At 43.6% G+C, this 12,356-nt stretch overlaps 1 protein-coding gene across 1 annotated transcript; it reads right to left on the bottom strand.

The window, feature by feature from the left end:
- Positions 1 to 527: 527 nt before the first annotated feature.
- On the bottom strand, positions 528 to 11,294 carry fabp10a (fatty acid binding protein 10a, liver basic). Its single transcript, XM_043717217.1, has 4 exons — positions 11,142 to 11,294; positions 2,586 to 2,758; positions 2,109 to 2,198; positions 528 to 631 (listed from the first exon to the last, which is right to left on the bottom strand). Exons 1-4 carry the CDS (start codon positions 11,206 to 11,208, stop codon positions 581 to 583), a joined length of 381 nt encoding a protein of 126 aa, XP_043573152.1. The 5' UTR covers positions 11,209 to 11,294; the 3' UTR covers positions 528 to 580.
- Between the last annotated feature and the right edge of the window lie 1,062 nt (positions 11,295 to 12,356).

Raw genomic sequence — 12,356 nt, forward strand, 5'->3', positions numbered from 1 at the left:
TGAAACTAGTAGGATTCTTCGGGGACTTGAAAGGCTAAATGCAGAAAGGTTGTCTAGGACCAGGGACATTGTCTCAGAATAAGGGTCACACATTTAAGTCAGAAATGAGGAGGAATTTCTTCTCTCAGAGAACATAGAATTTATAGAATTCTTACCATAGAGGGCTGTCAATGCTGGGTTATTAAGTATGTTCAAGGCAGCAAGAAATGTTGAATCAGCCATGATCCTATTGAATGGCAGAACAGGTTTAAGGGGCTGAATGGACCATTCTGTTCCTATTTCTTATGGTCTTTTAGTCTATCCTAGAAGCCCTTGATAAAGTCATGGTGAACTGCCTTCCTGAACCACTGCAGTCCTTTGGGGGTGAAGGCAGCCAGTGTATGGTTGTGCTTGGGTTCTTGGATGTGACTTGAACACACAGCCTCTGACTTACAGGCAAGAACTGAGCTACTTTGTCAAGATTACCCAGTCTCCTGACTCAGGCAGAATGGCAGATATTCTATTCATACAGGCACATGCAAAGTACAACAGGTTGTATTTCATTTATTGTGATAGATTGCAGAATATTATTCCATTCTGGTTAAGATCGTCGGCTTTTCCGAATCATAGTGGTGGTGCCTGCAGTAAGTTTCTGTTAAAAGACAGGAAAGAGATGAGTCAACTGAGTGACAAAGTGGCAACACAGTGTTATCATACCTTAAAATAGAACGGAGCCACTTGGTGACAATGAAGATTAATTTATCACAACATAATATAAATGAGAAACATCAATCATTTGATGCATTTGTTTTAAGCCCTTTCTAACACTGAATGACACATGAGCCTCAGGCATCAAGACTTGCTCGATTCCTGGGATAGAGAGAATGCCTTTAAAGATTATCACACTGATTTCAGCTATTGAAGAATTCTACTATGAACAAAACAAATTAGTCTTTAAATAATTTATTCGCCGCTCTCCCATAGCATCAAACGTCACACCCACTCACCACACACAATCTCAATGTAATTAGGTAGGGGTCCTAGGTACATTACAGATGGTGCATTCACTGCTCCTCGCCCTGGGATTCGGGACTGGATTTTGATACTGGGTATCAGATGGCCTGCAGGGCAAAGGTGAGGACTGCAGATGCTGGAAATCAGAGCCTAGATTAGATTGGTGCTGGAAAAGCACAGCAGGTCAGGCAGCATCCGAGCAGCAGGCAAATTGACGTTTCAGGCAAAAGCCCTAGATGGCCTGCTTCGTTCCAAATCTCACACTGGATCCACCCAGGAATTTCAGGGCCAATGTGCTTTCCATCCAGCTTCTGTAATCATTTTCTTTTGCATGATCAGCAACCCTTTATCACTAGCTGCCTCAAGCAGTTCACTATTTGGGTGTTTTTTTCAATCTGGGCTGCTGTGACTTGCTGAGGTTTTCCAGGATATGTTGGTGAAGGAGTGAAGTACATCAGTTATAGCCTAAGTTCTGAAAATTTTGCTTTTAGCTCAGCTGATTATGAGTTTAACATGCATTTCATGTTTGGTGTGATCCAGAGTCCATCATGAATTGAGTTTTACCAAATATAATTTCTCAGGAGAGTTTTGAGATAAGTTTAAGAAGTTTTTGCTTTTGCAAAAAAAAATTATGGGCCCATTTGCTGGAATCCAGTCAATTGGTTCAGAGTAAATTTTAGAAAAGAGTTTAATTTTTAGAAAGACCATCAGGGCCATGTTTCCAATGTTAGACCTCACCTTCGCTGAGAAGGAAATACAGGGAACTTGTGTTGTATGCATTCACATTAGTTTATGAGGTTCATGGCTCCAGTGGATTACAGGGCTGACACATCCAGACCAATTTTTCTAGTTAGTGAAGCCACACAATATTCACATCAGTATAAGACAAGCAAAAACTAATAGGCAATGCCAAATATTTTCCAGAGTTTTCCTGAAGCCGCTTGACGATGTTGGTAAAATATCTCTATTTCAATTATAATTTACTCTAAATCATTTATGTGTACATTTTATATAGCTATTTCATTTTAACTTTTGTCTATTATGCATACTGGGATGTAGCTGGTCACCTGTATGGATCAAAAGCTACAAAAGAAACAATATAATCAAGTACTTACTTCAATCATTTCAGAGCCATGTACCTCCTGCACATGAACAAAGTTTTTCAACTTGCATACTAGCTTCCCATCTTCCATGTTGACAGTACACTGTGTGAAATAAAATTATTGTGAATTTATGTAAAAAAGTTCGATATTTTGACTTTAAACCAAAAAGAAAATGAGGAGTTAAAAATGTTGTTTACAAAGAGACCAGGGAGCTGTAGACTCATTATTGGATTCACTTACAGATATACTGAGGGACAGATGAACTAAGTACCTGCACTCACTGAGAAAAAGAAGCTCTGTAATTTAAAGCTGTGCATGTTGACAAATTTGATATATTTCCCAGTGTATGGTTTATAGAAAAAAATTCTGAAATGCATTTTCTACCCTGGGGCAAAATTTGAAATACTTTGTGGGCACATAAGGTACTGTGTGATGTCTGATAATAAGCAGCCGCACAGGGGAGAGTAAACAAATAGAAACTGAAAATACCTTTAGCTTTTTCCCATCCATGGAGGTAATCTCAGCCTCTTTACCAAGAGTAAATTGATTTGTTACTGAATGACGTGGATTTTTTGTTGTAATGACAAAGTTGTCTCCAGTTTGTTTGATTTCAATGGTTGGCTTGATATCTTTTCCAACTTTTATCACATCTTCTGGAAGAGCTGAAATAGAATAGAATGATTGTTACTGAAATGGACTAATGTCCAGGCACATGGAAAATACAACGTGAAGGGGTTTGTGCAGGTGGCTGAGGCTTTCAAGTTAGCTGGGGTTACAGGTTGAATTACATAACATTTACATTTATCAGTTAGTACCTACCCTCTGCTCTCATAGACCAGTTTCTGTGGGAGGAGCAGTAACTTCTCATTCGTGTATGTACGAATCAGCATTTTAAATCAAAGTGCTACTAGTAACATCTAACAACAAACGCTCAGCAAGTTTATTCAATGAGGAGCTGATTAATACAGACTAAGAATTAGATTTCCCCTTACCATAGCCATTCTGTGCTGAACCGACCATTCCAAGTACACAAATGGCATGGACTGGTAAAAATAGGATGGAAATAGGTTATGGAATGCTGGCATTTATGTTTCATAGATGAGAGTAAGAAGTTAGAGGTCAAAAATGGGCTTGTCAGTCTTTGAAATTCTCTTCCTTAGAAGATGATGGAAGCAGAGTGCTACTTACAGATACTATTAAAGCAGAGCTTGGCAGGTTCTTGGTAAGTGAAGGGTTGGTAGGTTATCAGGGAGTAGGTGGATGTGTGGAGTGAGCAGAACAGTCATGGGTTTGTTGAATGGCGGAGCAGACTGGAGCATCTGATAGGTCTCCTCCTGCTCTTCATGTCTATGTTAAAGCTGGAGGTGTACCGAATGCTAGCTCATCTACCTTAGGAACACTGGGTTCAGTTCCGAGCATAACAACATAGGAAGAAATACTTTGACTTTCGAGAAGATGCGTTCATTGGAATGATTACTGGACTCCAAAGGTTAATTTCCAAGGAAGGATAATGCAAATTATTTCTGTAAAATTATTTCTGTGCAGATTGTTTAAGGAGCAGTTGTGAGTGATGCACAAATTTATTCCTCTGAGACAGGCAAGAAGGGGTAAGATTAAGGAGCCTTGGAATGACGGAAACAGAGGAGCTTCTCATCAAAAGGGAGAAGGCAGCTTATGTAAGGTGGAGGAAACAAGGGTCAAGCTCAGCTTTAGAGGCTTACTAGAAAGGAGCTCAGAAATGGACTGAGGAGAGCCAGGATGGGGCACGAAAAGGGCTTGGCAAGAAGGATTAGGGAGAACCCAAAGGCATTTTACTCATACGTGAAGAATAAGAGAATGATCAGGGAGAAGGTAGGGCCAGTCAGGGATAGCGGAGGGAACTTGTGCGTGGAGTCTGAGCAGATAGGGGAAGCCCTAAATGAATATTTTGCTTTGGTTTTCACTAAGGAAATGGACCTTGTTGTGAATGAGAACTTTGAGGAGCTGGGATACAGACTTAAATAGATCAAGATTGAGGAAGTTGATGTTCTGGAAATTTTGGCAAACATTAAGATTGATAAGTCCCCAGGGCTGGACCAGATTTATCCTAGGTTGCTCCGGGAAGCAAGAAAAGAGGTTGCTAAGCTGCTGGTGAGGATATTTGCCTCCTCACTCTCCACGGGAGTCATACCGGAGGATTGGAAGGAGGCGAATGTTGTTCCTCTTTTCAAAATGGGTAATAGGGAAATCCCTGGCAATTACAGACCAGTCAGTCTTACGTTCTTGGTCAGCAAAGTTTTGGAAAGAATTCGGAGGGATAGGATTTATGACTATTTGGTAAAGCATAGTGTGATTAAAGGCAGTCAGCATGGCTTTGTGAGGGGCAGGGCGTGCCTCACAAATTTTGTTGAGTTCTTTGAGGAGTTGACGAGACAGGTTGACAAAGGTCGAGCAGTGGATGTGGTGTATATGAACTTCAGCAAGGCATTTGATAGTGTTCCCCATGGTAGGCTCATTCATAAAGTCAGGAAGTATGGGATGCAGGGAGATTTGACTATCTGGATTCAGAATTGGCTGGCTGACAGAAGGCAGAGAGTGGATGTAGATGGAAAGTATTCTGCCTGGATGTCAGTGTTAAGTGGGGTCCCACAGGGCTCTGTTCTTGGGCCTCTGCTCTTTGTAGTTTTTATAAATGACTTGGATGAGGAGGTTGAGGTGTGGGTTAGTAAATTTGCAGATGACACAAAGGTTGGAGGTGCCGTTGATAGTATCGAGGGCTATTGCAGGCTGCAGCATGACATAGACAGGATGCAGGGCTGGGCTGAGAAATGGCAGATGGAGTTCAACCTGGATAAATGCGAAGTGATGCATTTTGGAAGGTTGAACTTGAATGCTGAATATAGGATTAAAGACAGGATTTTTGGTGGTGTGAAGGAACAGAGGGATGTGGGTGTTCAAGTGCATAGATCCCTTAAAGTTGCCTCCCAAGTGGATAGTTGTTAAGAAAGCATATGGTTTTTTTGGCTTCCATTAACAGGGGGATCGAGTTTAAGCGCCACGTGGTTTTGCTGCAGCTCTACAAGACCCTGGTGAGGCCACACTTGGAATATTGCGTCCAGTTCTGGTCACCCCATTCTAGGAAAGATACGGAGGCTTTAGAGAGGGTGTAAAGAAGGTTTACCAGGATGCTGCCTGGACTGGAGGGTTTGTCTTACAAAGAGAGGTTGACTAATCTTGGACTTTTCTCTCTGGAGAGAAGGAGGAACAGAGGTGACCTGATCGAGGTATACAAGGTAATGAGAGGCATGGATAGAGTCAATAGCCAGAGACTTTTCTCCAAGTCAGGATTGACGCTACGAGGGGTCATAGTTTTAAGATATTAGGAGGAAGGTAAGAGGAGACGTCAGAGGGAAGTTTTTATGCAGAGAGTTGTGAATGCATGGAGTGTGTTGCCAGCAGTGGTGGTGGAAGCAGAGTCATTAGGGACATGTAAGTGCCTGCTGGATAAACACATGGACAGCAGTGAATTGAGGGGTGTGTAGGTTAGGTTATTTTATTTTAAATTAGGAATAATTCTCGACACAACTTTGTGGGCCAAAGGACCTGTTCTATGCTGTATTTTTCTATGTTCTATATGTCTATGTTCTAGAATGTTAATTTGATCAAAATTCTCAAGGTATGAGAGGAAACTGGGTTTGAATTAAATTTTATATTGTCAAATTATTTGAAGATTAATTCTAGACTGCGTATTGTGAACACAGGCAGACGATGCCACTTGCACATTCCCCTCCAAGCCACCCATCATCCTGACTTGGCAATGTGTTAACATTTCTTCATTATCCTTCCAACCAGCATCGGGTGTACCTGTTGGGCAGGAGCTGCAATGGGCCATAAAGGGAGCTATCACCTTCCAAGTTAGGGATAGTAGCCAGTGTTGGCCTTGTTAGCTGATGTAATGATGGACATGTGCATTTGGATATCTTTTTGTGTCAGTTTCAACAAAGCTCATCCAACTCCATTGCAGCTGAATCCACCTGGACTTAAAGAAACTTGCTAGTCCCTCCTTTAGCTCAATGTTTTTGTGTCTTAATTAAAATCAAAACGTCTTTGCACATTTATCACTGGAAAAAGATGAGCAACGTCTTCATGTTAAGCTGAAGCAAGCTTGTGTTCTGCTCATTCCCAAAGAAGCAGCTTGCAAATGATTGAATTTCCCGCTCCAGTTATGTTCCATTCAATCAAATCATTGAATCCCTGTGTCTGCGTGGGTTTCCTCCTGGTGCTCCGTTTTCTCCCACAGTCCAAAAATGTGCAGGTTAGGTGAATTGGCCAGGCTAAATTGCCCGTAGTGTTAAGTGAAGGGGTAAATGTAGGGGAATGGATCTGGGTGGGTTGCTCTTCGGAAGGTTGGTGTAGACTTGTTGGGCCAAAGGGCCTGTTTCCACACTGTAAGTAATCTAATCTAAGTATGGAAACAGGCTAGTTGGCCTAACAAGTCCATACTGACCCTCCGAAGAGTAACCCACCCAGACCCATTCCCCTCTTACAGTACATTTACCCCTGACTAATAAACCTACCCTGCATATCCTTAAACACTATGGGCAATTTAGCATGGCCAGTTCTCCTGACCTGCACATTTTGGGATTTTAGGAGGAAACTGAAGCACACAAAGAAAACCCAAGCAGACATGGGGAGAACGTGCAGACTCCACACAGACAGTCGCCCGAGGCTGGGATCGAACCTGGGTTGTTGGCGCTTTGAGGCAGCCGTGCTAACCACTGTGCCACCATGCAGACCCCTCAATCTTTTGCATTTTTCTTTAAAAAAGCATGAAAAACTCGCCCCATCGTCAAAACTGATGATCTTACAGTGGGCTGAACAGAGTGGACAGCAGTGAGATTTTTGGCAGAATAACCTGTGAAGTTCGGCAAAGCCATCATCAGGAGCAACTCACTGCATCTTGTCTGTGTCTGTCTCATGATAAGATGATGTTTCTCACTTGCTTGTTAAATGTTTTATTAATGGTCTAACTCACCTCATTTATATTCAACTTCCAATTTCACCGAGAGCGTTAAGCAAACTAGGGAACTCTTGAGATGGAAGGTCACAGCAGGAACCTTCAGTTACTGTTGGCTGGGAGGAGGCTTCATGTTGTTCAGCACTAACCAGGATTGTAGGCTTCCTTGGCCACCAGTCACGCACAGCTCTTGCCAATGGGCATTGGCATTTGTCATTGTCAAACCATGGCATCTCTCAGATCCACTTGTCATTCATGATCTGCCCAGGTGGGCAGCTGGGGAACGCTGTGTTGGAGGGCACATGAGTTGCCAATCTAACACCGACAGTATGTACCAGCTGCCATCATGGGAAACACATTGCACGTTTATTTAATAAAATGGCCACACCCAAATCTGGGTGGGGCCTGATCCTCAGTCCAGACAGGAGGAGACCCAGAGAGCCGTAACCACCAGTGACAGGCAAGGTCGGCATACAGTCCTGGTGACTGGTGAGAGTGTCCAATTGGGGTGCTCATGGTCAGGGGATATTTCTGACTACATCCCGGGTGATGGGCAGCAGTCAGTGCTGGATGGTCAGCAGCAGGCAGGGAGAGGGCAGTGGTCAGTGCTGGATGGTTAGTGGCAGCAGGCAGGGTGATGGCAGTGGTCAGTGCTGGATGGTCAGTGGCAGGTAGGGAGAGGGCAGTGGTCAGTGCTGGATGGTCAGTGGCAGCAGGCAGGGAGAGGGCAGTGGTCAGTGCTGGATGGTCAGTGGCCACAGACAGGGAGAGGGCAGTGGTCAGTGTTGGATGGTCAGCAGCAGCACACAGGGAGAGGGCAGTGGTCAGTGCTGGCTAGTCAGCAGTGGTGTTGTCAGTCGGGGAGCAGCAGACACAGTGAGCAGGGCTCTGCTCTATCAGCTCTATGGTTTGCTGGATAGCATCAGGAAGGATTTGGGATAACTACTTTCCCGGGGGTGGGGGCTGCAGGGTGGGGGTGGTGGTGGGGGTTCTGCATGCTAAGCAGGGAGGACGCTGTACGGTTCGGCTATGGGGGATTCTAGGGAATCACTACCAAAGGGTGAGACATTCAAGGTGGAGGGGGAGGGTGCCAGACACATATCTGGATCTGGGAATGAGGATAGTGATCGGAGAGTCTCAAGGAGATTGGGGAGGGAATGCAGAGTGGCATCGGAGGGTATGGCAGGCGCCGGGAGGTGGGTAACGAGCACTCATTGCCACCGGATCTCCAATAGGGGAGCGAGGGGTAGTGTAGAAGAGCAAGATAGATATCATTCAGGTGTGATGTTGGATTTCGGGGGCACGGAGGGGGCAGCTGGAGGTAGCTGGCTCTCTATGTGGGCGTGTGGGTGGTGGGGATGAACTGCTGGGTCAGAGCAATGTCAGGCTCTGGGGGAGAGGGGGAAGGGGGAGAGCGGGTATGTTGTTGGCTGGTGACGCGTGGCACCCAGTGCTGATGGTGTTCACCGTGAGCTCTGCTCCCTGCTCTCACCTCCTGTTCTCTGGATGAGAAATACAACTGAAAAACAATCAGGATCACACCCAGAAAGGGGCCGGTCGGTGTCAGTTTGAGGGACAGTTTGCAGCATCCGTGTCTGCTGGACTCAGCCTGAGACCTGGACCAATCACACAGATACCTGCCATTTGTGGCAAGGCCTACACGATATAACAATGCACAAAGCACAATGAACAGAATCACAGGCAACAGGACACTCCTACCCAAGGAGCTCAGTGCTTTCTACTCTCACTTTGAACAGAAGGTCAGTGAAACGATGTCACTTGTCCCAGCAGCCTCAGATGAATCTGTAACCATGGTCACCACCGCAGATGTCAGATCAGTCTCTTGAGGGTGAACCCAGGTGAAGCGACCAGACAGATGGAATCCCTGGCTGTGCACTCAGATCCTGTACGGATCAGTTGTTGGGAGTATTCGCTGGTTTCTTTTACCTCTCCTTACTCCATTTCGAAGTCCACACCTGCTTCAGGAAGACCACCATCCCAGGTGCCTCAATGAGTACCGCCCGGCTGCTCTGACCTCCAGCATTACGACGTGCTTCAAGCAGTTAGTCATGGCTCACAGCAACTCCCAGACTCCCAGACTGCCTTGATTCTTTACAATTCACTGCCCACTGCGACACCATCTCCCTGGCCCTACACTCACCCCTTTAACATCTGGACAACAAGGATACCTACGTCAGGCTCCTACTTATTGATTAAAACTCCACCTTCAACACAGTAATTTCACCTCCAAACTCTGAGACCTAAGTCTAGGCTCCCACATCTGTAACTGGACCCTCAGCTCCCTGATTCATAAACTACAATTAGTAAGGATGGGTGCCAACCCCTCCTCCACCATAGTCCTCAACATCAACATCCCACAAAGCTGCATACTCAGTCCCCTACTACATTCTTAATCAGTCTTAACTTTGTGGCCAAATCCTTCCCCAGCTCCGTTTACAAGTTTACTGACAACCCCACCGTAGTAGGTCAGATCTCAATGGTTGACGAGACAGACTACTGGAAAGAGATTGCGTGCCCAGTGGATGGTGTAAAGATAACAATTTGTCCCTCAACATTAGTAAAATTAAGGAGCTGGCCATTGACTTCAGGAAACAGAGAGGAGGGTGTGCCCCTGTCTGTATCAATGATGCTGAGGTGGAGGTGGTCGATAGCATCAAGTCACTGGGAGTGTGATTGCCAATAAACTGTCCTGGTTCATCCATGTCAATGCAATGGTCATGAAAGCACAACAATGTTTCTACTTCCTCAGGAGGATAAGGTAATTCGGCATGTTCAAAAGGACTCTCACCAATGTTCAAAAGGACTCTCACCAATGTTCAAAAGGACTATCACCAATTTTTATAGATGCACCAACTGTAAATGAAAGCATGTGCTTGGAATTGTCTAATTATTTACCTGTTTGTGATGTTCCCTGACTGGACAGTGACAAGCTGCAGGTCTCCAGTGGGCAGTGGGGACAGAGTGGTGGTGACTTGAGAGGGTGTTGATACAGGCTGTAGCTAAGACAGGTATACTGTGTGGCCTGGCAAGGGTGTGAGACAGGTACACTGTGTGGCCTGGCTAGGGTGTGAGAATGAGGCTCTATGTGTGAAGGAATGTCAGCCTGTGCTGCGGGCAATGTGGCTTTCTGGCTGCTGTGTTATGATATTGCTGGTGAGGGGTAACGCCAGAATGCCAACATTGCCCAGATGCACAGCAGCCTTCCAAAGATAATGCAAGTGCCATAAATGCTAGTCTCTCCATGAATATCGAGGTGAGCTGTTCCAGGAATAGGCTGTGGTAAGACAGTGCTAGAATCAGATGCGAGGTGTGGTGTATGTAGGTAGTCAGTCAGATGAATATGGTGAGACATGGTGAGAAATCTCATTAGGCCAGTAACTGAAAAACCCTCCAAAAAACAAAAACCAGCCTAACCCTTACTCTAATCCTAAAAACCTTAGTCACAAAAAACAAGCTTCGGGCCAATGTCCCTGGATGGAATTAATCATGACAGAATGCTTCCACTAATTGCACCAGCCTGTACCTCTTCCAAGAGATTCATAAAATGAAGCTTTTCTTTGAGGTGCTGGGACACTATAGGCACCTTTTAAATATTTAAAGCTTTCTGTTTTTTCTTATATTTGCTAAGAATTTGACAACTGTATTCCAATATAACTAATAACTGTCTCCATACAATTATTTTAAAGTCATGTTGTCATTTAATATTGGATGACTTGGAGCAGTACAGGACACTGATTAAAATGCTTATTTCTGCAATAATGTTCTCAGCTGTCATTAAGTTCCATCAGGTTGACTCTTAAATATGTTTTTAAAGCATTTTTAATGAAATTTAATTAAAATTAACCCCTAAAAAGCTACTGGGTTAAACTACAGATTATTATGACAGATTTGGTGATTGGTAAATAGATTTGAGAGGAAATAAAATCATATCAGAAAATCAGCAGCATTTTCAAAACAATTTGTGATCAGATCCCCAATTACCAGATCTTCTTCTTCCACTATTACTCACAGTCATTCCTTAAACTTACAGAGAGCGCGCATAAAATCTTCAATGTTCTCCTGGGAGTAGACATGCCATGTTCCAGAGAATGCCATTTTTTTGGGATGAGCTTCCCCTTGGTTTAAGACAATTGGCAAAGTAGAGTTTGTTTTTTTTTAACCAGTATTTATGCCAGAGAGTGCACATTGGTAAACTCAGATTTGTTAACAATTCATCTAATCATTAACTGAAAAATACCCAATGTAAGGTCTGTCTGAGCAAACCAAAAAAATTGTTCTTTGTGTAGATAACCTTGCACTCAATATTGAAAGCCATGTAAGTTGTTCATTTTTCAAAGTCAATGTTCTTTTTTATAGGCAAGACAGTTAATGTCTTGCATAATGTATCATTACAGAAAAGACCATATGATGTGCAACTAACTCAAGGATAACATCGGGATTTAGGTGTTATGCAAGTGGTAACTTCTGTAAAGTTTTAATGATAGTCTTGTTGCACACCATTGAAGTTGGTGCCCTTTAAGCTGTAAATACCAGCTATGCCTGTCACACCAGTTTAGGCAAGTTGAGTAAATAGGGTTTCCTTGCTGCAGGGATCTGTTCAAAAGTGCATCAGCGATGTTAAAATCACACAACATCAGGTTGTAGTCCAACAAGTTTATTTGGAAGCACTAGCTTTTGGAGCGTTGCTTCTTCATCAGGTAACTAGTGGGGCAGGATCATAGGACACAGAATTTAGAGCAAAGAAATCACTGAAAAATCAGTTTCGTACACTGATACGATATGTTGAACAAACCTAGATTGCTGTTAAGTCTTCAATCTTTTAGAATGGGTTGCAGGTTTCGATTGTCTGAACTGAGATGTTACCTTTTTTTATAAAACCTTAAGTTATCTCAGAAATGTGACTTGAAAGAAGTTCTGGGATTGATATGTTATCTTTTAGAATGGGTTGCAGGTTTTGATTTTTTAATATATCAATCCCAGAACTTCTTTCAAGATACATTTCTGAGATAACTTAAGGTTTTATTAAAAAAAAGGTGACATCTCAGTTCGGACGATCGAAACCTGCAACCCATTCTAAAAGAAGCAAGACTTAACAACAATCTAGGTTTGTTTAATACATTGTATCAGTTGTATGACACTCTGATTTTTTTACTCTAAAGTCTGTGTCCTGTGATCCTGCCCCACGAGTTACCTGATGAAGGAACAGCGCTCCAAAAGCTTGTACTTTCAAATAAACCTGTTGG

This window comes from Chiloscyllium plagiosum, chromosome 27, assembly GCF_004010195.1.
Source record: "Chiloscyllium plagiosum isolate BGI_BamShark_2017 chromosome 27, ASM401019v2, whole genome shotgun sequence".
Classification (NCBI taxonomy): domain Eukaryota; kingdom Metazoa; phylum Chordata; class Chondrichthyes; order Orectolobiformes; family Hemiscylliidae; genus Chiloscyllium; species Chiloscyllium plagiosum.